Here is a 25,598-nt window from a genome sequence, read left to right as displayed (position 1 = left end):
CATAGGGTAAAAATATGGTATTTATATTTCAGCTATTCAGTATTTAAAGTGTTGTTTGTATGTGTTTATAATCAGTACCACATTTAAGCTTTATGTACCTTGACATATAGAAGTTCATGGTGCTGACTTGTTGTGTCGCTACCCACTCAATTCCATTTGCAGTAAATGTTATTAAAGGAATTCGATTTATAAGCCATTTATAATAGAAATTGGAATACTGGAGATAAAATTGCATGGTGATTCCTTCCTCTCTGTAAGTCACAAAGCTGTTAACTCTGCTCCCCATCAACTGTCTATATCATGTCCTCTTCCATAAATTAGAGGTGATAGAGGAACCTGAGGTTTGGGGTGCACCCCTGCCTGAACAACACCTAGACGCCTCTCTGGCAAGACCTTTTCCTACAGGAAGTAAGTCTTTGCTTGTGTGGCATGATTGCCATCATCCTGGTATCATAAACCCATAATTCCCAAAACGGTGAACAGTTGTCTGAGTGGAAAAATCATGATTACCTCCAGATTTTATTTTAATAACTTTCCCTTCGGCAGTCTCCATTAACCTACTAATTTCTCAAGTCATTAGCCAGGAAATCAATCAAAATCCTAAGAGTCATCCAGCTCATTTCATGTGGTGGCAGTTTACTCAAAGTGGCCTATTTTCATATCTGCCTAAACCTCAAAAAGCACAATGATTCTTAGCTTCATATGTGTAAAAAGTAATTCATCTCTGAATGTCTGTTTACCTTACATAGGTATGCAAATACTAGGGCTTGCTCATTTTACCAGATGACTAGTCATGTAGGAAAGTAGTTGATGTTAAAGCGAGTGAGTGCTTACCTTTGATTTTGCCTGTTGTAAAAATACTTAAAGGCTACCTGCATTAGCTGTCTGATGCCCAGCTGGAGAATTAGTCCCAGACAGTTAGTTCCAGTTAACATGGCTAAGAAAGTTTAAATTAGGTAATTTCCCATACACATAATTGCAAATATATGATAAATACAAAAAGAATAGGTCCCACTTTATTTTGATGGTCCGTTTGTTGAATTTAAGTTACATTGCATCTACATGCCAACTAATTCTCATTAGATTATAAGTAGACTGTTAGGTTGGGGTTAGGGTTAGGGTCAGTGTGAGTTGACATGTACTTGCAAAGTTTCTTCTAGTCAGTTAAATGTCTGTTGAAGGAGCAGTATCAATAGATATTAAGCAGAGAGTCTACTAATACTCAAATGGACCATCAAAATAAAGCGTTACCGAAGATTAAAATTGGACAAGGGAATTGCAGTATCTTCCTGTTGTCACCATCCGAAACAGGCTAGTTGTAAAAGTAGCCAACTAGTGCAGGTGTTTTTATTTGTCAAAGACCTGGCAAAGGACCAAACAAAAAGGCAGCTGTGTATTCTGCGTGTTCCTGATGGTCCTCAGGCCCAAATTTAAAAATCCCCAGACTGAGGGACAAATCTTAAAAGAGACAGGCTAATTGACTAGTCTGTGCAAGCCCTGTTAGATGAATACCAAAAAAGATTGATCTTTCTACTTATATTAACAACCATTTTTTTTGTAACAACATGAAAATAGTATTAGTAGGTCACAGAGAGTAAAGTGTTACTATAGAGTTTGAACTATTCATCCCATGTCACAGTCCTCTGTGTTTTCCCTGATTGCCTGAATGAGACCTTGCCTTTGCATGGTGCTGTGGGGCATGAAGATGTGGCTTATGGGGGTGGGGGGTGTATGTGAGAGCTCGTCTCAGCAGCACTAATGTCATTGCAGCTCTGCCTCCGCTTCCGCCTAAGAATGTGCCGACCTCCCCCCCACCGATTGAATCTCCTACTACAGAACCTACTGGTAAGATTCCCCTACCACTCACACCAGGGGTGTCTAAACTTGCTTCTAGAGGGCCACTGTTCTGCAGAGTTTAGTTACTAGTCCCATTAAGCACACCTCAACCAACTTATCAAGGGTCTTAAGGCATACTGTGTTAGGGATTATTAGTGCTGAAATCTGCAATACGTTGGCCTTACAGGAGCAGGTTTGGAAACTTCTGGACTATACCAGTAACTGACCCTAAGAAGTCTGATCTGGTCAAGTGTCCGAAGAAGTGTCTGATCTATTTAATGCTTGTCTTTTGGCACTAGGAAAGAGCTTTACTTGGTTTTTCTTGCATATTTCTTTGGCTTTCCTTTTGAATGCATCCTGCTTATCATTTTTCTGTTTCATCATGATGAGTTCTGTCTGGTGCTTGATACAGATGTTCAGAAGGAGGGGGGAAATTCAAGACAGACTTCACAGAGGCCCTCTATAGCTGATTTGGACAACATCTTTGGTCCAGAAAACTCTCCTAAACTTAGTCAAGATATTGAAGACAAGTGGGTCTGCTTCAACGACGAGTCACCTGAAAGACATTCTCCTCCTTTGGAGGGAGAGCCAGCACTCCCGTCATCTCCACCACCCCCAGCAGCACCAGCTCCCCCTCTACCTAAATCACCCCCTCCACTGGATGAACCAACCCCGCCTTTACCAAAATCTCCACCTCCTCCTTCAGAACCTGCACCCTCTCCACCTGCCTGTGAGCCACTAAGGGAAAGCCCCCCACCTGTTCCCAAAGACACCACTCCTTCTCCTCCAACTGTCCCTCCTCCTCCAGTTGAAGAGGCCCCACTTCCTCCAACACCAGACATGGTTTTTCACACCACCACAGACTTTTCACCATGTGCTCCTCTGACAGAGACCCAATCAAACTCAACCAATAGCCCACCAAACATTGTAGAGACAAGTGCACGTACAATCCCATCACCCTTGGTTCTGAGCCAAGAAGAGGTAAAGAGCCCTGATGAAACCCCATCAAAAGAGGACCCAAGTGAGAGCAGCACTTCACCCAAAGAGACTGGTCAAGGACCACGTTCTACACCTCCTCCTCCTCCACCTCCCACATACAGGGCAGTAGTGTCATCTCCAGGACCGGTCCCTCCAGCTTCTGCAAGTGGAAATGAAAGTGGTGAGTCTGATCTAAAACATCCAGTCAACCGGACCATCAGTCAAAGAAGATTAAAGGTTTAGTTTACCCAAAAAAGAAATTGTCTTTGTCTGTGTAGGTCAATAATTTAGAATTTCAAATTGTTCTGCTCTAGTTACAATCATGTCATTTGTGTTTACACTGGAGAGCCTTCTTAGTAAGAGGGATGAAGGGTGTCTGACAGCTTTTTGCCTCATTATTTTTTATATATAGGCACAAAACCACAGGTCTTACCACTCTGTTTTTGTATTTTGCCAGTTGTCTTATCAGGAACATAGTTTTCGAAGTTTCCAAACAATGAAATCATTTCTCTTAAGGTTTTCAGAATAAAATTAGAAAACACTGGCTTTGTATAGGTCATTTGTAAGGCTGTTTTTATCAAGTGTCATACTTTTTAGAATTTACAGTAATTACATCCAGTTTGGGTAGCACTCATCAACGGGCTTGATGCATGTTACTCTTTGAATGGCTTTGCTTTAATAGAGTACTCTTGCTCCACAGGCTTCTCCTCCCCTGCACGTCCCTCAACGCCACTGGCTACCAGCAGCTCCCCCCCACCCCCTCCCCCACCTCGGCCACCCTCACGACCCAAACTGCCTCCTGGGAAACCAAGCATAGGGGACGTGGTACGTGATATCATTAAAAAAAAACTTCAAATAGTAACTGTTCTTGTTAGTTACCAAGAAACTCACAATATCGTTGACCATAGACAATTGTGCTCCTCAGAACACTGTCTCTAGTATACATTTTCTCTGCATAAAAATGGCCATAGAAGCTGGCATGGCATAAAACACAAACAAAAAAAATCTGAGGCTGAGTGGACACTTTTACTGTATATTTTATATTTGCTAAATAATATTCCTTCTTAAAGGTGCAATAGGTGATTAGCTTCAGAAAATAATGAAGTTGTCAAAATATATTTGTGATGACGTTTATGTGTATGAAGTGAGGAAGAAGGTCAGAGATTCACGTAAATAACAAACATATTTATTACTCTCAAACGACAGAAAGAAAAAAAGCCCAGCCCTGTAAGGTCTCTCTGTTCTCTTTATCCTCTATCCCACTTTGGCTGCTGTTTACATGCAGTCTCTCCATCCCAGTCACTGCAGAGGCAAAGGTGTTAGTAATGTTTTTGATTGGCCTACTTTTCAGTCACCGGTCTTCTAACGTGAACTCCTTGTGTGGGCAGTTCGACCACATACCCATTGTGACAGTATTTATATGAATTTGAATATTTTGTTCAACAACCTGAAGTTTTAGAACCAAGAAAATTTATTCCAATCAAAACTTTCGATCCAAACGTTATGAAATTTTTGACATTCTGTCAAAAAATTTGATTACATATAATTACAAAGGATTATGTCATCGGTGCATTCACAGACACAGTGCAGACTGAGAATGACAAGCAATGTAATGTGTATTTATATAGCGCATGTATTGTCTATGGCCATGCACCCAAAGCGCTTCACAATCATTAGGTGGGTCTCTCCTCACCTCCACTTGGATGATGCAACGGTAGCCACATGAAAATGGCGCCAATGCGCTTACCAGCTAAAGGCGGAGTGAAGAGACAGTGATAGTGCCAATTTAGTGGATGATAGGGAGGCCATGATGATTAAGGGCAGAGAGAGAATTTGGCCAGGAAACTAGGGTTACACCCTAGTGTTCTTTACAAGAAGTGCCATGGGATTTTTAATGACCACAGAGTGTCAAGACCTCAGTTTATCGTCTTGACACCCACTGACAGTATAGTCCCCTTTCACTGGGGCATAGGACTCACACAGACCACAGGTTGAGCGCCCCCTGCTGGCCTCACTAACACAACTTCCAACAGCAACCTAGTCTCCCATCCAGGTACTGACCAGGCCCAGCCCTGCTTAGCTTCAGTGAGTAACCGTTCTTGGGCTGCAGGGTGATATGGCTGTGGCAAACATGAACAACCTACCTTCATTTTACAATTTGTTATTGTAATTACTAACTGTACTAAAAACTTTTCTCTCTGGTGAAAGTTATGTAGTGTATTGTAGTGATTGTCTAGTGCGCTTTCATGCATTCAGGAAGCGTGGTTTTAGATTGGCGATTCGCAGGGTGGGACGTAACCTTTGAGTGCTATCAGTTAGCATTTTCTATGTTCTCCTACTGCACCTTTAAGTGAAACAAAACATAAACAACACTTCCACAGGGAGCTCCATGTGCATTTTTCCTGATTGCCTGACTAAAAACCCACTCTCTTATGTTGCTTAACTTCCCCTTTGGTCTTCTTGCTTTTTCCCCAATTTTCCTGTCAGAATCGGCCATTCAGCCCCCCTGTTCACTCGTCAAGCCCCCCTCCTTTGGCACCGCTGGCCCGTGCGGAGAGCACTTCTTCTATCTCCTCCACCAACTCTCTGAGTGCCGCCACTACACCCACCGTCGGTAAAGAGCTCTCCGTGTCTGTGTCAGGTGTGACTCCATTTCCCATCATTCTCTCTGCTTTGCCATGTTGTTCTGTTGTTATATGTCTGCTAACCATTCTACTAATGGCATAACAAGAGTCTTTGTATCTTAAGGTATCATTTTAATTTGTGGTAATGTTTGACAGCTTTGCTTTAGTTTAGATTAAAATAATATTATTATGATGTACGGTTTAAAATGTTGACTGTAGTCTCTAGCACAGTCTCAAATTTGATTCCTGGAGGGTCGCAGCTCTGCACAGTTATCCTCCATTTCTCAATTCCAAGAATGCAGAGAACGGACTTATGTTTTTGTGACAACCAGTCTTGCTAGGTCACCTCAGAAGAACCAACTCGGGAGACCGTGTAAACACAGAACGCGTCCTGTGAGAAATGAGATGCTGCCTTCTTCTTGATGGTCACATGACCTACTCGTGTTTTTAACAGCAAATTACTGTATTTAAACATCACAGCATTAATACAATGATTTATTGTTTTTCCCTTTTTCACAATATGCATAAAGACTTTACAAATATATGTTGCACAACACAAATAAAATATATTTTAATACGAATTTCAGCAAATAAACACCCTTATGTGTCTATGCTTTTATTAAGATTTTTGTATCAATGTTTACTTTTACCGTCTCATTTAGGGAAAGTCCTGAGGTAAACAAGTTTTATCTCTGAACTATAATAATGAATAATAAATAAATCTAAAATGCTGCGCTTCCCACCTACAATCGCAATGATTTCTGGGACTTCTAGAGCGAGTTCGGTGCTGAAGAACACATCCGGGAACTTTCATGCGTCCTCCGTTCTTGCAATCTTGAGTTTTGGAACTGAACTTTGGCAGTTGATGATGATGTTACATGAGAACACGAGGACGCAAGATCGCTGAAGAACACACATTGAGAAGCCCATTAAGCAGGTGTGAGTTGGAAGTGGTTGGAGCTAAACTGTGCAGTGCTGTGTGGCCCAGGAATTGAGTTTGAGACCACTGCTCTAGCATCTTGCTATCATGTATTAGATCTCTGGAAATCATGGTGAAAGATTGAGTCTGTTGGTAAAATAATGCTAATCCTAGATTATATAATTAAGAATAATTAGACTGGTAATTCCATCAATTTCTACAATTTTTATCTGGTTGGATATTAAATAAACAAAGACATAAAAAATACATATTTTAAAACTTGGAGCAAACCTACCATTATGTGCAGATAACATGCAAGATATTTTTGTCTTATGTTTTTGGACTTTTTGAAATGCCACATACAGTATTGATGCTTTTATTAGATGCTTTCATTAATGTTTTCTTTTAATTCCATATGTTGGGTAGCAGCATTTTCTGAGGTCTGCAAAATGTTTTGCAGTGTGCCTATGCCTGAAATTAGGCTTTTTTAATGGATATAGCTTGTCTGTTGCTTGTGCTATTCCAATCTTTTTTTGTTGTTTTGTTTTTCATCTTTGTTTTTTCTTTTATCATTTTTTTTTCATATTCATGCATCCACCGTGACGTCCGAGTTTAATGACTGTGACTTTTTTGATTTCTTTGCGATTATTTGTCCTTTACTTTGAATTATGTTTATTTTTTTGTTTGTGTTTTGTCGTCTTTCTTGTCTTGTCTTTTGGGCTGACGTAATTGTCTGATGTCAGAAGATGACGCTTTTGTAGACAAACTTCCCAGCTTTGAGAGACGGGCAGATATTCCAGCAGGTATGCTATGAACCCCTCCTGATTTCATGGATGGGATGGAGACCACCGATTCAGCAATGTAACAGATGGTTACATTAACCATACTATCAGTTGTCAGAGCTCATTCGTGGTGATCTTTCATTTTCACCAGTTACTAAACTTGCAAATAAGCTGGAAAATGAGATGATTTTCTTGAAAAGAGTCTTAAAAGGAATTTTACAGGTCATTTACCACTTGACGTCTGTTGGCAGATTTTGTGGTCACTATTGCAGCAGTATTCTTAAAATTGCAGCCTGCCATCAAAGCTGGCTAGAAATATGCCCCTGTCACAGTACAAACTGTTGATGTATGAAAGTATACTTTATCTAACACAGTCGTATGCATGGTTGTACATTGTGGATTGGTACATGAGCCAACTTTAATTTTGAATATAAAACTCCACTTGTTTTGGTAACATGTTTACATCTTTACACATTAATATATTAAATTAAAATTAAAATAATATAGACAGTGCATCTGTCCCTGGATGTTCAGTAATAACAATTAATGTTATAATAATACACACAAAAAGGAATAATAATAATAATTGTTATTATTATTGTTATGATGATGATGATGATGATGATGATTATTATTATTATTATTATTATTATTATTATTATTATTATTATTAATAATAATGTTGTCTTCATCTTCATTTTAAAATCTTCAAATCAACTTTATACCTCAGATTCTGTCAATAGATATTGTTGTGGATATTCCAGAAAATTCCTTTAATTATGTTAATGACTTTTTCTTTTATGTCTATTAGCATCTTTTTTAAAAGGTGTTTTCCTCTGCTTTACTCATTTTGAGTACAATGTTTTGCGACTGAATTTTCTTCATCCATTTTTATTGTTTTCAGTCATATTTTGCTCTTCACATCCATAAAATGCAACATGTCATGTCTGCATGTTAGAGGTTGCTCTGCCTGTATCACATACATTACACCCCTGTCTTACATCCTGACTGACATCAAGAACTGGGAACAGAAGAGTCTTTTAGTTCCCAGAAAGCATCTGTCTTGCTGTAGACTCTTCAGAAAACTCAAAGTGCACCACCATCCCGCTTGAACAGATGAAACACACACAGCAGCCTCTCGGTGTTTGAAGTGTGGTCTGGAATTTGGCCCAAGTGGCAGCAGCGCTGATCAGTATTCCTGCCGTCACACTAGTTTGAGTGGTGAACTGTCAGATGTTACACCTGGGTAAAAGCATTTCTAACTTCGTTATGCTACAAAGGTCAAGCTTTACTGCTGCATCATTTAAAGGCTCAACAGCTGAAATGCACATATTTGCATTTTATCTTGAACATTCTATGCTGCGTTTCATTCAAAATTAAATTTAGAAGATTCTACTAGGTTTATGATAGTATCAAATGTTCTTTTGCGACAGATTTTCTAAAGCTTTCGTCACAGTATACGGTAATATCATGATGCAAAAGGAAAATGACATTATCAGGTACTAAAATAAAAAAAAATACTTATTGAATATACATATTCAAAGTATATTAACGTTTGAACCAAATTACATTGTGCAAAAAGATTATAAAATACAAAAAGTAACACTTTACAATAAAGTCTCATTAGTAAATGTTAGTTAATAGATTCAACAGTGGGAAAAAAACAATATAAAGCTACTGTATATAATATGCTTAATACTAGTTAAAAATACAACAAATTGCATATAAATAAATATTTAATAAATAAATATAAATAATTAAATCATACATTTTATTAATTCGATAAAATAATTACGATTTGTAATCAGATCATGACTACGATTTTTATGTGTTATTAGGCATTAAGAATTTAACATCAGGCAAGATTAACAAAAGTCTTTTTGTAGTATTCACGGTGATGTTAACTATTGGAGACTTATTACACAGTGTCATCATATAATAACACAATATTTAAAATTTCAGTCAATGATTTAGCATGTAGCAGGTTAGATTAACGTGTGAAAATACTCATGTTTGAACATACTGAACGATATATTGAATTTTTGATTGTTAGCATATCGACACCTTAGAATTATCTGATGTTTTTGTCAAATTGAGTTATTGACATATTCTTATTAAATGACAACTTATTTACATTATGGATTGTTTTTTTATAACTTGTTCACATTTTAAGACTTTCTATTTAAAAATAAATGTTACACACATACTGTTCCACTATATGGAAGGCAAAAATTTTGAAGCTCAATATCTCAAAATCATTTAGAACGCAGATTGAACCTTATAATTCCAAGATGACGATGTGTCTGAATTCTACATTGCGAAAATACTATGGGCCAATCCCAATTCTATTTTTGTACCCCTACCCTTTCCCCTTCTCCTTGGCCCTTGAAACAGTGTGAAGGGGAAGGGCTTCAAAATTTACCCCTAGAAAATGGGACAGCTCTACAACACCTGCACACATCATCATATGTCATCGCAAACTTTTGCTTCATATGAGATCAGACGATCGTGACTGCTGTTGTTATTAAAGTTGCGTTATATTTCGGTATTTATCTTCTGGAAATCACTGAAGGCAGTAATGATATAATGTGGCAATAAGATCGTAACTATACTGTGCATTTACAGTGCACCATGGCTATATTCATCTATGTAAACACACAAAAACATTGTAGATGGTGTATTCTGGAAATTTTTCTTACCCCTTGGTTTCGCGTGTGGTACTGAAAAATCTCTGTTTCGAGTGCTATCCAGCCCTTCCCCTTAGAATTGGGATTGGGCCTATGGCTTGGCAATTGTTCCACTCTCAAATATGTAGGATAAATTGCTTTTCAAAGCAAGTATTGTGTTCAGCAGTTACACAAATATCAATACAAATTATCAGTAAAGATTTTCAGTATTTCCGTCATGCAATTTAAAAACTTGATTCATTGATTTGTCTTATTTGCTTAAAGAGGCAATATGATGCGTTATATTGTTTTCCTTTTCTATGTAAAGCATCTGTTTGTGCGTATTCACACATTGACAGACACATTTCCCCTTAGGTGTGAGTCTCTAAACATCCTGTTCACACAGCAGCTATGAAAGAGGCTTCAATAACGTCAGTAAAGCTCTGTTACAAGTTTGACTGTCTGATAAAAGTGCTGTAATGTACTTTAGATTTTACTGCAGTAAACTGTGGTTTATTTTGGTGGTGAATAATATTTTAGATACTTGTAAAAACGTAAGCATTGGGTAATTCGCTACAATTATACACTATATATTACCACAACATATTAATTCAAATAATTCAGTATACTGTAAAATGATTCTATAGTAGTCAAATAATTTACTTTAAAATAATTGAAAAACTATAATATTTACTATAAATAACTTTAGGTAGTAGTAGTCATGTAGGTAGTTTACAGTGCCGCTTCAATGGCAGGCAAATATTTCAATTCAGTAGAAAACTCACTCCTCTTCCTAATATAGGGATAGCGTTTAACATATGGTAATTTTTTATTTATTGTTTATTTTTTTTACTTTCTGTCCTCCATTTGAATTTTCCATGCCACTATAAGCACTTTATTGCAAACAACCTATAGAAGTGATGCAATAATGCTGCTAAAATAGTGACTTTTTACATTAAAGCATGTTCATTTATTCTGTTATCCCTAAAAAATAATGGGCTTTTTAAACTATCACCATGGCCTCTTTAGAAGTAGTCACGCATAACTTTTATTTGTACAGTACTGCAAAATACATAATATGAAACAACTTTTGGTTGTTGTTTTATGCACAATTTCCAGGTAGTCCAGTTCCCGGTAGACTTTCTAAGTTGAAATGAACGCAGCATTAGAAAATGCATTCACTTGTTCAAGATGACACATAGAGATGCTTAATTTTTACTGGACAAATTAATTGTTCATTGCTTGGACTAATTTAAGTGACTAAATTCATAGCCCTGGCCCTGTTTTTGTATATAGCTGTATTTCTCCTTTTCAGCACCGTAGAAGAAACCCTCATTTACTTCCCTGTTGTGTGGCTCATTACTGCCCTCTGTTGCCCATCAACCCCACTGCATCTACCTTTTCCCAATCATATATCAGACATAAAGAAATATACTGTGCATGGTAAAACTGTTCATAAAATACTAATTTTAGCTTCTTAGGTTAGAATGAAACAAATAGTTTTTTGATTTGTTTAATTAGACAATGAAATTCCTTTATTGTTTAGTCACTTTCATGTAGCTCTAAATTTAGTGAAACACACTGAACTTCAGCATACTGAAGTCCATACACTGTAACTTGTTATATTACAAGGTATGTGAGTAGCTCAAATGTCACTATTTTCTGGCAACCTTTCTTTTCAAGAAGGATTATTAAATTTATGAGCGAAATGGATGAAAAGCAGTTCATTTGTGGGCTTTTGTATGACAGGAGACTTAGATTATAGTGCAGAAGTCATAAATAATGCTTTACTATGGAATACAGAGTTTTCTTAATGCATAACCATAAAAGTAACAGTATACAGGTTTAACACATCAAAAGGATGAGTCAATTTGACAGAACGTTCTATTTTGGATGATTTATTCCTTCAAAGGTTTAATAATAAGCTGTTTAACGTCATCGTAGTTCTGAAAGCTGAAGGCTTTAATTCGCAGCCAGCTCAAATGATCTCCAGCTTTCATCAGTCCCTACATTGAACGTCAAGAATTCAAAATGCATTTGCTAGAAAATACTTTATATACTGAATCTCACCAGCTCTCAGACAAGTTCTTCTCAGCTTCTGAACTGTTCAGTAGACACCAAAATGTGCTGAACGTTGAGAAAATGCATGCATATACTGTAGAAAAACTCTTACAAATCGTCATCAGTTTGACAACACACATGCATGCAAATTCACACAACACATGCAAATATAGAAACACACAATAAAGATGCAGTGCATGACCACAATGGAAAAGTGTCAGGGCACCCAAAAAAAAGTAAAACCTGATGTCTGTTTCCCTTTTAGAGCCAGCGGTATTGTTACCAAAAAATAACCATTATTATTATTTGGACTATAGCCTAGTCTTTTTCTTGTTTTTGTGTGCTTACAATCAGGGCTTTATTTGTGCTGGAATAAACAAGATCTGGAGGCGATACACAGCACCTCATTAGGCACGTTTTTGCTAATCTATCGGTAGAATTTGTGGTTAATATTTTTAAACAGTGGTGGCAAATCAAAAGACATTTTGACACGTTTTTTAGTAGGCTAGGCCTAATTTTATTAATGTAATAAAAATATGTGTTCAGTTACGCAGCCCAGAATGGTTTTAGAATGGTTTGCTTTCCCGTTCAAATCACTATGAAGTGAACTCTTACAGGTGTGAAAAGTGGCATTTCATCCAGCAAAGCAGCAGTCTGGAGTTAAGATACTTTTGCATTGTGGTTTCAAAGATGACTTGGCTGCAATGTCATGCTTGCATGTTAAAATAAACTATAAATTCACTTCTCAGACCTCTGACAACACGACTGACTCTAAAGAGAAAGCTACTGAGTTCTTCAGTTTTTGGGGTTTGTGTTGGAGAGATGAGTGTTGTCAAATTGAAGAAGATGTTTTCTTAATTTGTTAGTGTTTTTCTGCATAAGTTTCTTTAACAGCGTTAAACTCTACAAAGCAGATTCTGATGCCAGGGCGTGTGTTACAGAATGACTCTTAAAGGGGTGGTCCAGAGTGTAATTATAAGATGCAAAGCAATGTGTGCTCATGCTTCATTTGTAAAAAAAAAAAAAGCACGCTATATATCTTACTTTAATTATATACAGCTACTCAGCTAACATGAGAACGTCATATTTCCTAGTTCCTCTGAAAGGCCCGCCCTCAAGAGACTCTGATTGTTTGGCCAACATAACGTGCTGTGATTCGCGGATCGGCTCCGTATCACCAGGAAAAGCATCACGCTCCTGCAAGCAAGCACTATGTAAATACTGTCAGTCATAGTAGCTGTCACGCCTGCTCTTTAAAATAAAATTTGACAGTTGTCTTTCACGTATATTCAGAAGAAGCATGTGTAAATAATATAAAAAGTTCCCATAACTTTTGCGAGTTTGTTATTTAAGATGTAAAACGCAGGGTAAGTGGCCGCATAGAGAGACACTGCAGTGCTGGTGAAGATTGTGCGTGTTTACGGTGGTTTGATGGATAAATATGAATTTATAGCTAAATTGTTGTAAATGGTGCCAATCAGCATTTCCCGTTGTTTACATCCTTGTTTAGGTCCTTGCTACAACATACCATTAACTCTAGAAACTGTGCATGTAATAGATCAATTAAAAAAAAAATTAAAATACTGTTCCTTCTTTGAGGAGATTTTTACTGAATCTAGCACTAAACTGGGAGAGATTCTGGAAGCTGTCCATTGTCAAATGCTAGCTATATATTTTTTTATAAATAAACTTTAATTGTAAGCACTTCTCTCTTTGTGTCGTATCCTTTGGAAGCCCAAATACAAAAACAGAAGAAGCTCTGTTCAAAAGAAGCATTTGGACGGCATTTTAGCATCCTGCTATAACATTACAGCACCTCTAGCCACGTCCCTTTGCTGTGCAGGTGAATGCACATAACCTGAAGGGTTTATGATCTCATTAACCCAAATGTATATTTTTGTAGTCTCCAAACTTTGTTCACTGTAGGCTTTGCTAAGCTAACTCTGTAAAAGCCAATGTCTCCCTTTGCATTGAACTTTAAGCGTCTATATCTAGAAATGTTGTTTATGTTCACACAGCTACATTACACATCAGCTAAAGGTTAAAATATGATATCGTAGTGGACCACCCCTATAAAATCTTATCCTCTCTGTTTGGTAACCATCGTAGTTTTAGTAAGATTAGAATATCATTTAGAATAAAAGCGTTTACAGAACAGTGTTTCCTAAGTGCTTTATCTTGTTACACTAGATACATCCTAACTTGACCAAAAAATAAATAAATAAATACTTGTAATTGTGCTGTCTAGCAATGGCAATACGTTTATTGACGGTTGAAAATGAAGAACGAAGATGTTTAATGGTAGAAAAGACTCTTTGACGACCCTAAAGATTAAAATGTCAATGACAAAACACTTTAAGTAATTAGAATGCCCTGCAACATAACATTACAGTTAGTCTAGTGATGTTTTTTGTTTGTTTGGTTGTTTTTAGCAAAAAGCGATTTTCAAAATGTGGTAGCTTCTTTTGAAAAAATGTCACAACCTTGTTTGTGTAAAAACTCGCTGGTTTTGTTTATCCATTTTGTTTAGGCTAGCTCATTAGCAGCTGGTTGGTTGCTTGGTAACGTACCTGAGAGTGGATTGTAAAACTTGATGACACAGATTAAGATTTCTTAACTAGAGATGAGATACGATAATAGTCCCAAATCAAGTTAAGATTTGAATTTGCGAACAATCCTTATTCACCGTATGAACATATAACATTTTTTGTAATGATTCCCTTAACAATGACTATAAAGCAGCTGTATGTCCCCTTATGTCCAAATTTTTAATCCAGATGCCGCTAAAATGACAGAATTAGATTTTGTTTTTCGTTTGCTCGATGTGCCGTGCAACATTTGTGGATGTTTCACACATCAGTCATCCCCATCCGAGGTGAATTGTGTCCGTGGCCCCATCACTGTGGCGTATGATGGACCTGTGTGTGACTCACGCTACTGTCCTTTTCTCCCCCTTCTCCTTCCCTGCCTCTCCTCACTCCCCGTCCTTATACCCCTTTCCCTTCCAACACAGAGACAGACCAGCCCTCCCTCGTGTGGTTTGACAGAGGCAAGTTTTATTTAACCTTTGAAGGTAAGTTGGGGTTTATGTCTAAGGACGTAGCGCGTGCACACTCAAGTCTCATCCGACTCCCCCTTTTCTCATGCATTCACTGTCACATTTGCTTGTCCTTCCATGACATCCACTTTGCTCTGTGTATCTGCTTTGTCATTTTAACCGTTCATCTGGCAACTTTTCTTTTCTTTAAGGATCATCATATGTTCATGTGTTACTAATATGGTTCTTGTTGTTTTGTGGAACGTCTGCTTTTCAATCTTGAATCATAACTCTGTGTTTCAGCTTCAGGTGCATGCCATTGAAGCTGAGTGCTTTCTGGTTCAACTTCCTTTCTTTTTCTCTTTCATTCTTTTTCATCTTTTGCATGTTTTGTTATCCCGTATAGAAATCTAATATATGGCAAAATATGCCGAAAACATATATGATAGAGAAGTTCATATTTGGATTTTAATACAGTTGAAGTCAGAATTATTACCCCCATTGAATTTTTTTTCTTTTTAAATATTTCCCAAATGATGTTTAACAGAGCAAGGAAATTTTCACAGTATGTCTGATAATATATTTTCTTCTGGAGAAAGTCTTATTTGTTTTTTTTCGGCTAGAATAAAAGAAGTTTTCAATTTTTTAAAAACCATTTCAGGGACAAAATTATTAGCCCCTTTAAGCTATATTTTTTCAGGTCTACAGAACAAACCATCATTATACAATTACTTGCCTAATTACCCTAACCTGCCTAGTTAACCTAATTAACCTAGTTAAGCCTTTAAATGTCACTTTAAGCTGTATAGAAGCGTCTTGAAAAATATCTAGTCAAATATTATTTACTGTCATCATGGCAAAGATAAAATAAATCAATCAAGAAATTAGATATTAAAACTATAATGTTTAGAAATGTGTTAAAAAAATCTTCTCTCCGTTGAGCAAAAATTGGGGGGAAAAATAAACTAATAATTCTGACCTCAACTGTATATAAAATGTATTTTTTTATGAAACGTATGTCAAAAAAATAGCAAAAATGTCAATTTAATATATATATATAGAGAGAGAGAGACCTGGAAGGGACGTCATGGTGGGGAAAAAATGGATGGAAGAAAAAAAATTTATTTTTAAGTTTTTGCATTCTCTCGCAAAGATATTATGTGTTGTCTTGCAAAACTGTTGTTCCACAAACGCTTCCTGTTCATTTCATATATGTCAACCCTCCCGTTTTTGCCAGGATTCTCACTTATTTTACCATTCTATCCCGCTATCATGCCGTTTAAGTATTTTCCCATATTATTAAACTTGAAAGCACCTTGAAATGAATATAAAAATGTCTGCATTCATTTTCTTTCCATTGAAGATGTGCATCATTTGTCGCCCTTCCTATACAACCTCTGAATCAGCGAATGCATGTATAAGCACCATCTGATGAACGTGCTCCGTATGATAAACTGATCCCAGATCATCTTCTTAACACGCCATTTAAAGAGGACCTAAAGTGTAGGACACTTTGGGATTTGGGTGTGTGTTTAAATAGACAAATACACTTAATAATATGTAAACATGTCCGTCCTGCTTGTTTTATTTTAAACACAACTAATTTTCAGTTACTAAAGTAATCAAATGCTTTCATTATAGATCTGTGCATTCTTAAAGTGACATCTCCGTTATCAAACAAGTGAAGAGCAGCAAATGAATCTCTCGTTTTGTTTTGTTTTGTTTTGTTTTGTTTTGTTTTGTTTTGTTTTGTTTTGTTTTGTTTTGTTTTGTTTTGTTTTGTTTTGTTTTGTTTTTTGTTTTGCTTTGCTTTGCTTTGCTTTGCTTTTTGTTTTGTTTTGTTTTGTTTTGTTTTGTTTTGTTTTGTTTTGTTTTGTTTTGTTTTGTTTTGTTTTGTTTTGTTTTGTTTTGTTTTGTTTTGTTTTGTTTTGTAACAGAGGTGGTAAAAATAATAGCATTTTAAAATATGGGTGAATCCCAGCAAAAACGAGAGGGTTGGCATGTATGAAGTGAACAGGAAGTGTTTGTTTGAGAACAGTTTTGCTAGGGAAGGCAAAACATCTTTGCAAGGGAACGCAAAAAATTAAAAAATATATTTTCCTATCACTCCTGATACAAACATGCACACATATAATAATAACTATTTCATATAATATATTTGAGCATATATAAATATTTGCCATTCTAATGGTTGAAAAAAAAGTAAATGGTCATTTTAGCAATATTTTTAAAAATATGTTGCATATTCGAAATATAAATTATAAATGTAAAATCAAAATATGAACTTGTATGTCATATATGTTATTTGCATATATTTCAATGTGTTAGATTTCTATATGGGATGTTTTTATTATGCTTGGTTGATCTCAGAGTAGAACTGGATAAAAAAAATCCAACATTCAAAGAACAATAGAATTATGTTCACAAAGAAAAGCAGAACTTGCATTAAACTGTGTTTTAAAAGAAATACTGAGTAATTAGAGGATTTCAATTATGTGCTCAACTCAACAATCAGCTTGAGAACGTGCTTCATTGTTCACCACAGTTAAAATATGAAAATGGTGTGCTATTGTGCACACGTTTGCATGCTTAAAAGGGTCATGAACTGCGTTTATTAATTTTTTTTATTTTATAGTGTTGTGTGAGGTCCATAAATAACATTCGATTTTTTTTCATCCTTTTTTTAAAACACCGTTAAACATGGTAGGTATGCTTGTGCTATATTAAGTAAACACCCAAAGTTTTGCATCTTAAAATAATAGATACAATATGGATTATTTTAGTTCATGTTATTTAGTTAATATGTGTAAATGGTCATTGCAAATCAAATTATCTGTAACAAAGCAATTTTGACACTATAAAATATTGTCACTTGTCACTCATTTAAATGTTGACTTGAATGAAACTTGAATGTGACACATCATTGACACATCATTGGTTTTTTTCTTCAGTTTCTTTGAAAAGCTTGACAAATTGTGTAATGTTTAAGCACAAAATCCTGAACTGAAAAAATAGAAGAGTGTATCTTACTGATATATTTTCTAAAATTTCACCATGTCTACACTGGACAAAATCAACATGATGTGGATTATGATATAAATAATCAGTGGTTCTGCTTGACAAGACAAATCAACCAATGTTATTTTTTTTAAATACATTTATTTGCACTTTTGACATGGAGAAATGGATTAGCGACAATTCAACAACAGGTGTAGATAGAGGGTTTAGATGACAAGGAAGGCAAGGTGAAGACTTTGATTTTGCACAACTGTTTACTCGAACATATACTCGCTTTCGCCTTTGAAACAGTGGCTGGCTTAAACCAATGATTTAGAAGTAGATTTTCAACTTTTTTTAATTAATTTTTTACATCAGGTTTCAATATTTGTTTATTTTTTGACCAACAACAAATTTTTGAGTTCTGAATGATACAGGATGTTAAAGTTTGATGACCTCTTATCTGTCTACAGTTCAAGGAAAATTAGATTTCTCAGTTCTTGACCCCTTTAAGCAAGGCAGTCTGAATAGAATCAAATTGAGTGTCTGCTAGTATATCTGCAACAAAAAAAAGGTTCTAGATGCTTTCTGCTTTGTTGTATATTTGAAAAAAAATTTGAAGTGTGACCTAAATGTACGTTTAATGAGTTTTCCTGTATTATAATTTATCTCCAATTCGTTACAACAGTTTAGTGTAAAATCACCATTATATGGTTTGATAGGGATTAAAATAAGGATTGTTTTCCAAAAAAGTGACATTTTAGTTAATTCATAAAACAGAGCACTTGATGGATTTATTGTCACGTTATTTACTGATGTCATTGCTGCTGACTTTCAGTCACCAGATTTATTATTATTATTTTAATTATTTCTGAAATGACCATGCAGAACTTCCTTCCAACAAATTCCTGTGCTTTTATTATCCAGTTAACATGTTATACTTGGGCATGAACTTGCATTCTCTTGCCTTTCAAATATTTTTGGTGTGAAATGACATCTTTCTTTTAGTTTGGCTGGCTTAAAAAATAGGAAATAGTGTTTTTTACCCATGATTGGCTACGAAACAAATGACTAACTTATCTAGTTAATGTAGTTAGCCTGTAATTAAGCCTTTAAATGGCACTTTAAGCTGAATAGTAGTAACTTGCAAAATAAGTAGTGAACTATTATAGTATGTACTGTCATTATTATTAATTAACTTATCATTATTGTTAAGACAAAATAATAATAATAATTATTATTATAAAAGAATTATTAAAACTTATGTTCATTTATTTGAAAAAGACAAAAATAATCACAAGAGGGCTAATAATTTTGCCTTCAAATGTATAAATCTACCCATTGAGAATGTTGTGAAATTCACATTAGTCATCACTGGCCGATAAGGCATTGAAAATAAGCTTAGAATGATAAAATAAGCATCTACACTTACTGACAGTTCCTAACAATGTGGTCGAGAAGTAGTAAGCAGAAAATAGGGTTCATCTGTAGATTTATTGTGCAAGAATTTAGCTCTGGGTTTGAGTGCATTGTTAAAATGCAACTGAAGAAATTAGCTGCTGATTGTCTCATAAACGAAGAGATGATTTCTTTGTCTGTTTGTTTGCTTGTACTTCCATTTCTCATTCTTTGTCATATCACATGGATTTGCCTTGTATCTCTGTGACTGATCAGAATTGTGCATTTCCCTGTAAACAGCATGTCGTGACTCAGGGTTTTTATGTTGTCTTAGGCTGTTCTCGAGGGCCCAGTCCCCTCACCATGGGGGCCCAGGACACCCTGCCTGTGGCTGCAGCTTTCACAGAGACTGTCAGTGCCTACTTTAAAGGAGCTGACCCTAATAAGTATGTATCACAGTCTTTGTATCTCAATATCACGCAGCTTTGTACATCTGCTTTGTGTGCAAATATTATGTATCTTTCTCTACACACCATCTCCGTAAGGAATATGAAGAAAAGAAATGAACATAGAGTTGTTCTTCAGCTGAAAGTGCACACTGTTTTGTAGGAAAATGGCTACATTGGAAAAAATGCCTCGACCAATATTCTTGCAAAACTCCAACAACACATAATTCTCTGGAATTCTCAACAAAGTAATCTTGCTTGCTTCGTAACTCATAAAAATATATTGTTATATCATATATAATATGATAAAAGTGATACTTCACCCCAAAAAATGACAATTTCATCACTTTTCCTCATACTCTAGAGGTTCTAATCTTTTATAAATGTATTTCTTCTATTAAACACAAAACTATAGCATGCCATTGACATCAGCAGTAGGAAGGCAAGGACGTTACAGAATTTTTCCGGATAAGACAGTTCCATTCCAAAATACCGGTAAATTCTGACATCATTAACCAGAAATGACCTCTAAACGACTGTACTTATATTTGTAAACAGAATGAGTAGGGCTTTTGTTGATGGTTTCACTTTTATTTAAAGCTTTTGCATTCATGCAGCTGTTTTTTCCAGGGACGTCCAAAGGCAGAAGTGAGAACCGCAGCTAAATGTTTACACACTTGACAACATTACAGATTCTGTGGATATACAAGTACTGTGAACAACTTTGTTGAAAACATATGGAGGAACACTTTCGCATGTCGAGATGTACATATGTGTATGTGCTGGCGCTCACTGGAGCACCGGAGCTGGCGTTCACGTGCACACGCGTCAAGCAACTGAAGCAAAGCTTGAATGTAAACAAACAGCAGTTTATCATTAGCGTTTGATCAATAATTGTTTACACAGTTATCATTAAGAAGGAACATAGAAATGTTATCTGACTAAAATCTAGCAGCTAAATGTGTCTGGAAAATATTGTAAAAAAATTATAATATAGATAAAATGCTTATGATAAACCGCTGTTTGTTTACCTTCAAGCTCTGCTTCAATTGCTTGACGCGTATGTGTGTGAAACAGCCGGTGAGCACCAGCACACACACATATTTTGTACCATCAACCATAAACAATAGCCTGACCCCTTCTACAGTGCATCCATAAAGTACTCATAGCACTTCACAATGTTTTGTTACAGCCTTATTCCAAAATGGATTAAATTAATTTATTTCCTCAAAATTTTACACACAATACCCCATAATGACAATCACATGTACATATGTACATAAGTATGTACATAAATTGAGCTCAGGTACGTTCTGTTTCTACTGATCATTCTTGAGATGTTTCAGCAGCTTAATTACAGTTCACCTGTGGTAAATTGAGTTGATTGGACATGATTTGAAAAGGCATACACCTGTCTATATAAGGTCCCAGGGGAGACAGTGCATGTCAAAGCTCAAAACAAGCATGAAGGCAAAGGAATTGTCTGTAGACCTCGAAGACAGGATTGTCTTGAGGCTGGCGAAGTTTACAGAAAAAATTCTGCTGTTCTGAAAGTTCCAATGAGCACAGTGTCCTAATCATCTGTTAGTGAAAGAACCACCAGGACTCTTCCTAGAGCTGGCCGGCCATCTAAGCTGACTGATCGGGGGAGAAGGGCCTTAGTCAGGGAGGTGATTTCTGGTTAATGATGTCAGAATTTACCAGTATTTTTGAATGGATGTGTGAATGGTGTTTTCTGGAAAAATTCCGGAACATTCTTGCCTGTGTGAACAGCACTTTTTTGAATTTACTGGTAAAGTTGTTCTGGAGATTTTTAATAATTAAATTTCATAATTTCATAATTTAAATTTTTATCATTGGTGAATGAATAAATGATGGCAGAATTTTCATTTTTGGATGAACTATCCCTTTAGATGGCATTGTTGCAGCAGATTTTGTTTCTTTTAACACTGCAGGTAGGTTTAGAGTAAGATTTATTGTAAATGGTACATTGATTTTGAACACAATACATCATTAGGGATTTTGCACCATTAATCGGACATGTGATTTATATGCTATACCTTTTATGTCATAAAACACATGTGTATGTTTCTATGATTATCAAATTTGCTTTTTATCACTACGATTTTATTTCTTTACTTTTTTTGTGTGTCAGTTTGAATTAGGGCTGGGCTGATAAAATTGATTTGCAATGATAAGCTCTGGACTTTTCACTCTATATGGATCTAAGAGCCAATCACACAGCAGAAATGTGCAACAATGAGATTCTAAAAGTGTGTAGATATTAGAAGTGTACCCAATTTTCGGCCACTGAAAATTTATCATCCGAAAATATGTTATGCCATTTAACGCACCCTCTAATTTTTGTGACCTTAGTCATTGTTGGGATACTCTTTTAAATCTGGAAGCATTAACAACTTATATCGAAATATATATATCGTTATCGTTCAATATGGAAAATAATTATCGAGATGCCATTTTTGCCATATCGCCCAGCCCTAGTTTCAATGTAAAGTCATGTTGCACATGCACATTTTTTCATGAGCCTTTTCCCAGAAGTCAAATGCAACCTCAATGAATGATGCATCTGGATCCAATATTTACAAAACAATTCCATTACTGAAATCCCTTCATCTGGGGTCTGTTCTTTGTACGTTGATTACTCAATTAGCTGGATTTGGTTATTGATGATTTGACATGATCCACGATCATTTCGTTCTTAAAAACTCATCCAAGAGTTGTTGTCATTGCAACAGTTCTGGTAGCTCAAACCTGCTCGGGAGCAGGCTTACTTCATATAAACAGGATTAGATCGGGTCTTTTCAAGCAAAGGTAATGCTGAAAGTATGTACCAAATTCTGATATTTTCTTACAGTAGTTTTATACACTTGGGGAAATATTAAATAGTTAGAAAAATAATAATCTTTAGATACAAATGCTTACTATTTTAAGGTACCTTTTTTCATGCGATTTGTGTATGACATGCACATTATTCAACAATTTTTTTTTTTTACAAATAACAATATATGCAGTCATGCACATGTTTTGACAGCTAATATGATGGTGATTTGATGCTTCGCAAAAGTTGCAGAAAGCTTTACCATTATCAAAGTGCTTTTTTAAAATCCGCTCTAATTGTGAAACTAAATAAATTGCAAAATATTCTTGACACATTAATTCAAGTGTAAAGCTTGCAGCACACAACAAATGTGGAAAGATATTGTGGATTATATTTAACAAACTGTTTACTATAAATTTATGCAATTTAGCTGACATGGATAATTGAATATTAATCAGATGATGTCATTACGCTGCTGTGCCATCAGCATTGCTGATCATGATTTCGAGAAGCGATAGATCTGACCTTCACAACAATCTCAGATCAGTTCATTCAGACATTTTAATCTGATTTGCGAATTTGTTTGAGGAACCAAATTGGCCAGAGATCAGTTATCAGGATTAAAAGATCCAGGATCTGTCAAATCCTCTTAGATCAATTAAGTGAGGTACGAAGAACGGATTCCTGGAGGAATTCTAAAAGTAGCACTCATGTATTCTTAAAGGAACACAATAAATATGTAATTATAAACCAACTATAATAAGCAAAAATACATTATATTATTAAAATAATGTAGCACTACTCGTGTTTATATGTTTGCCAAACTATTTTATTTCATGAAAGGTATTTTATATTTTTGTAAGCATTATGTTTCATTTTTGCTTGAGCGTTGCTTGTTAAGATATTTTTTGATGTCATGCAATGTAAGCATCACAACAAATTATGTAAATACATCAATATAATTTGCCCACATCTGTTTCAGATTTCACATTTATGGAATGAAACCTAATTAAACAGTCATTTCTTTCCCTCACTCTATTAATCTCTTTCATCCCTACATCTGTTTTTCCTCCTTATTTGCTGATGTCATTTATTACAGAATATGAAATATTGATCACTGTTTCTAACACTGTTCCACACATCAGGCCGTCACTGATGTCGTCTTATAATATTGTCACTCTCTAAGGTGTGTGGTGAAGATCACCGGAGAGATGGTGTTGTCCTTCCCAGCAGGCATCACTCGGCATTTTGCAAATAACCCTTCGCCTGCTGTGCTAACCTTCAGCATAACCAACTACAGTCGTCTGGAACACGTCCTTCCTAACCCACAGTTACTCTGCTGGTAATAACAGCCATCTAACATCCACCACAACAGGCCTAATCATATTCATTCACTAGTAAAGATTACACATTTCTTTATTAGTAACATATACAGTGGGGGAAATAAGTATTGAACATACTTCCAAAGTAGCTGTTGACTTCATTTTCACCGGATGTTGGTAACAACCAAACAAATCTATAAGTGCAAAGAATACAAAACGAATTAGTTTAGGAATTAGGTTATGTGTAATAAAATGAAATGACACATGGAAAAAAGTATTGAACACATGAAGAAAGGGAGGTGTGGAAAGGCAGTGAAAGCTCAGACAGCAGCTGAAATCTTTCAATATTTATTTAGCAACCCTCTACCCTTCATCATTTTAAATTAATATTAGCTGCTTCAGTCTAACATCTACATTAGGATGATGAAGAATAAACCAGGGTGGGAATTTCAGCAAGACAATAGTCCTATCATGGTTTATGGGTCTATGTATCAAAAACTTGGTTAGACCAGATACACTCACTGGATCCATTGTAGGAACCCTCTAATTAGGTCAGCTGATCAGAACGCACGATACAATGAAAAGGTAAACAGACACACCCACTCAGGCATGCCACAACACACACACCATAACACAAAACATACAGGAAGAACACACAGACCCATAAACTGTGACCGATCCAAAACACAGCCAAGCAAACTCTCAAATATTTTCAGAGAAAGAAAATCAAGCTGTAGAATGGCCCAGCCAATCACCTGGTCTGAATCCAATAGAAAATACAAAATAAAGATCAGACTTGATAGACGAGACCCACAGAACCATCAAGATGTTTACACTCTGTTGAAGTCCGTTAAACAAATCACACCTGAGCAATGCATGTGACTTCATTCTCCATATGAGAGGCGTCTTTAAGCTGCCATCACCCCAAAAGTCATCCCATTTTTATTACACATAACTTTTCAGTTAGAAAATTCAGATTTTGTTTTGTTTTATTATTATGTTTGTATTGTTTAGGTTTTTACCAAAATCTGGTTCAATTTCCTGTCAATAGCTCCTTTAAGAATATTATTCCCAGGAAAAAATATGGCATGTTCATCACTTAAACAAAAGCTTTTAGGTGCAGTCTGAAATTTTTTCTTCTAAAATTAGCCTTTTTTTACAGATTCTTGTGTGTAGGTTCAATAATTTCACTTTAATGCCAAAGAATATGTTCTTTTCTTGGCCTTTAAGTCGAAAAGAACATTTCTGATGGTTTTGCATCTGAATTTTTCATATTGTACATTTAAGTACATATTAGTACCTAAAAAGTACAAAAATGTACCTTTTAAAAGGGTACCACCGCAATGACTGCTTTTTGTACCTTTATTTTGGGAAGTGTATGGATTAGTAATGGACTGAGAGTTTGGAATATCTTCAGTATTTAACACATGTTTTCAGGGAGAGATCAGCTGAGGGTAAATTATATACTAGATGACTAATGATACGGCATGTCAATGCTTTTAGAGGTGAACGGTGTCATTTTCTGAGGGGGTTTGATCATTTACTGATGCTGGAAACCATTCAACGGTAGTTAGAATGTACTGCTATTCAAACATTTGGGGTCAGTAAGATTTGATTAATTTTTTAATTTGATTAAAAGATTTAAGGCAGCATTTGTTTGATTAAATATTCAATTGGAAATATTGTGAAATAC

General features: G+C 35.7%; 1 protein-coding gene across 5 annotated transcripts in view; it reads left to right on the top strand.

Moving 5' to 3' along the window:
- Positions 1-25,598, top strand: part of sgip1a (SH3GL interacting endocytic adaptor 1a) — a 152,085-nt gene that overhangs the window by 120,228 nt on the left and 6,259 nt on the right. For 2 of the 5 annotated variants that reach the window (XM_056460021.1, XM_056460020.1), the window contains 9 exons: positions 322-408; positions 1,771-1,845; positions 2,249-2,995; positions 3,515-3,639; positions 5,302-5,455; positions 7,101-7,160; positions 14,880-14,939; positions 19,633-19,744; positions 23,770-23,925. In XM_056460021.1, coding sequence (XP_056315996.1) covers positions 322-408; positions 1,771-1,845; positions 2,249-2,995; positions 3,515-3,639; positions 5,302-5,455; positions 7,101-7,160; positions 14,880-14,939; positions 19,633-19,744; positions 23,770-23,925 — 1,576 coding nt within the window. The remainder of the gene's footprint in view (positions 1-321; positions 409-1,770; positions 1,846-2,248; positions 2,996-3,514; positions 3,640-5,301; positions 5,456-7,100; positions 7,161-14,879; positions 14,940-19,632; positions 19,745-23,769; positions 23,926-25,598) is intronic. The other 3 variants (XM_056460022.1, XM_056460023.1, XM_056460024.1) reach the window with 3 other exon arrangements.

The sequence above is a fragment of the Danio aesculapii genome, chromosome 6 (assembly GCF_903798145.1).
Source record: "Danio aesculapii chromosome 6, fDanAes4.1, whole genome shotgun sequence".
Lineage (NCBI taxonomy): Eukaryota > Metazoa > Chordata > Actinopteri > Cypriniformes > Danionidae > Danio > Danio aesculapii.
This window is presented reverse-complemented; position numbering and strand designations above follow the sequence as displayed.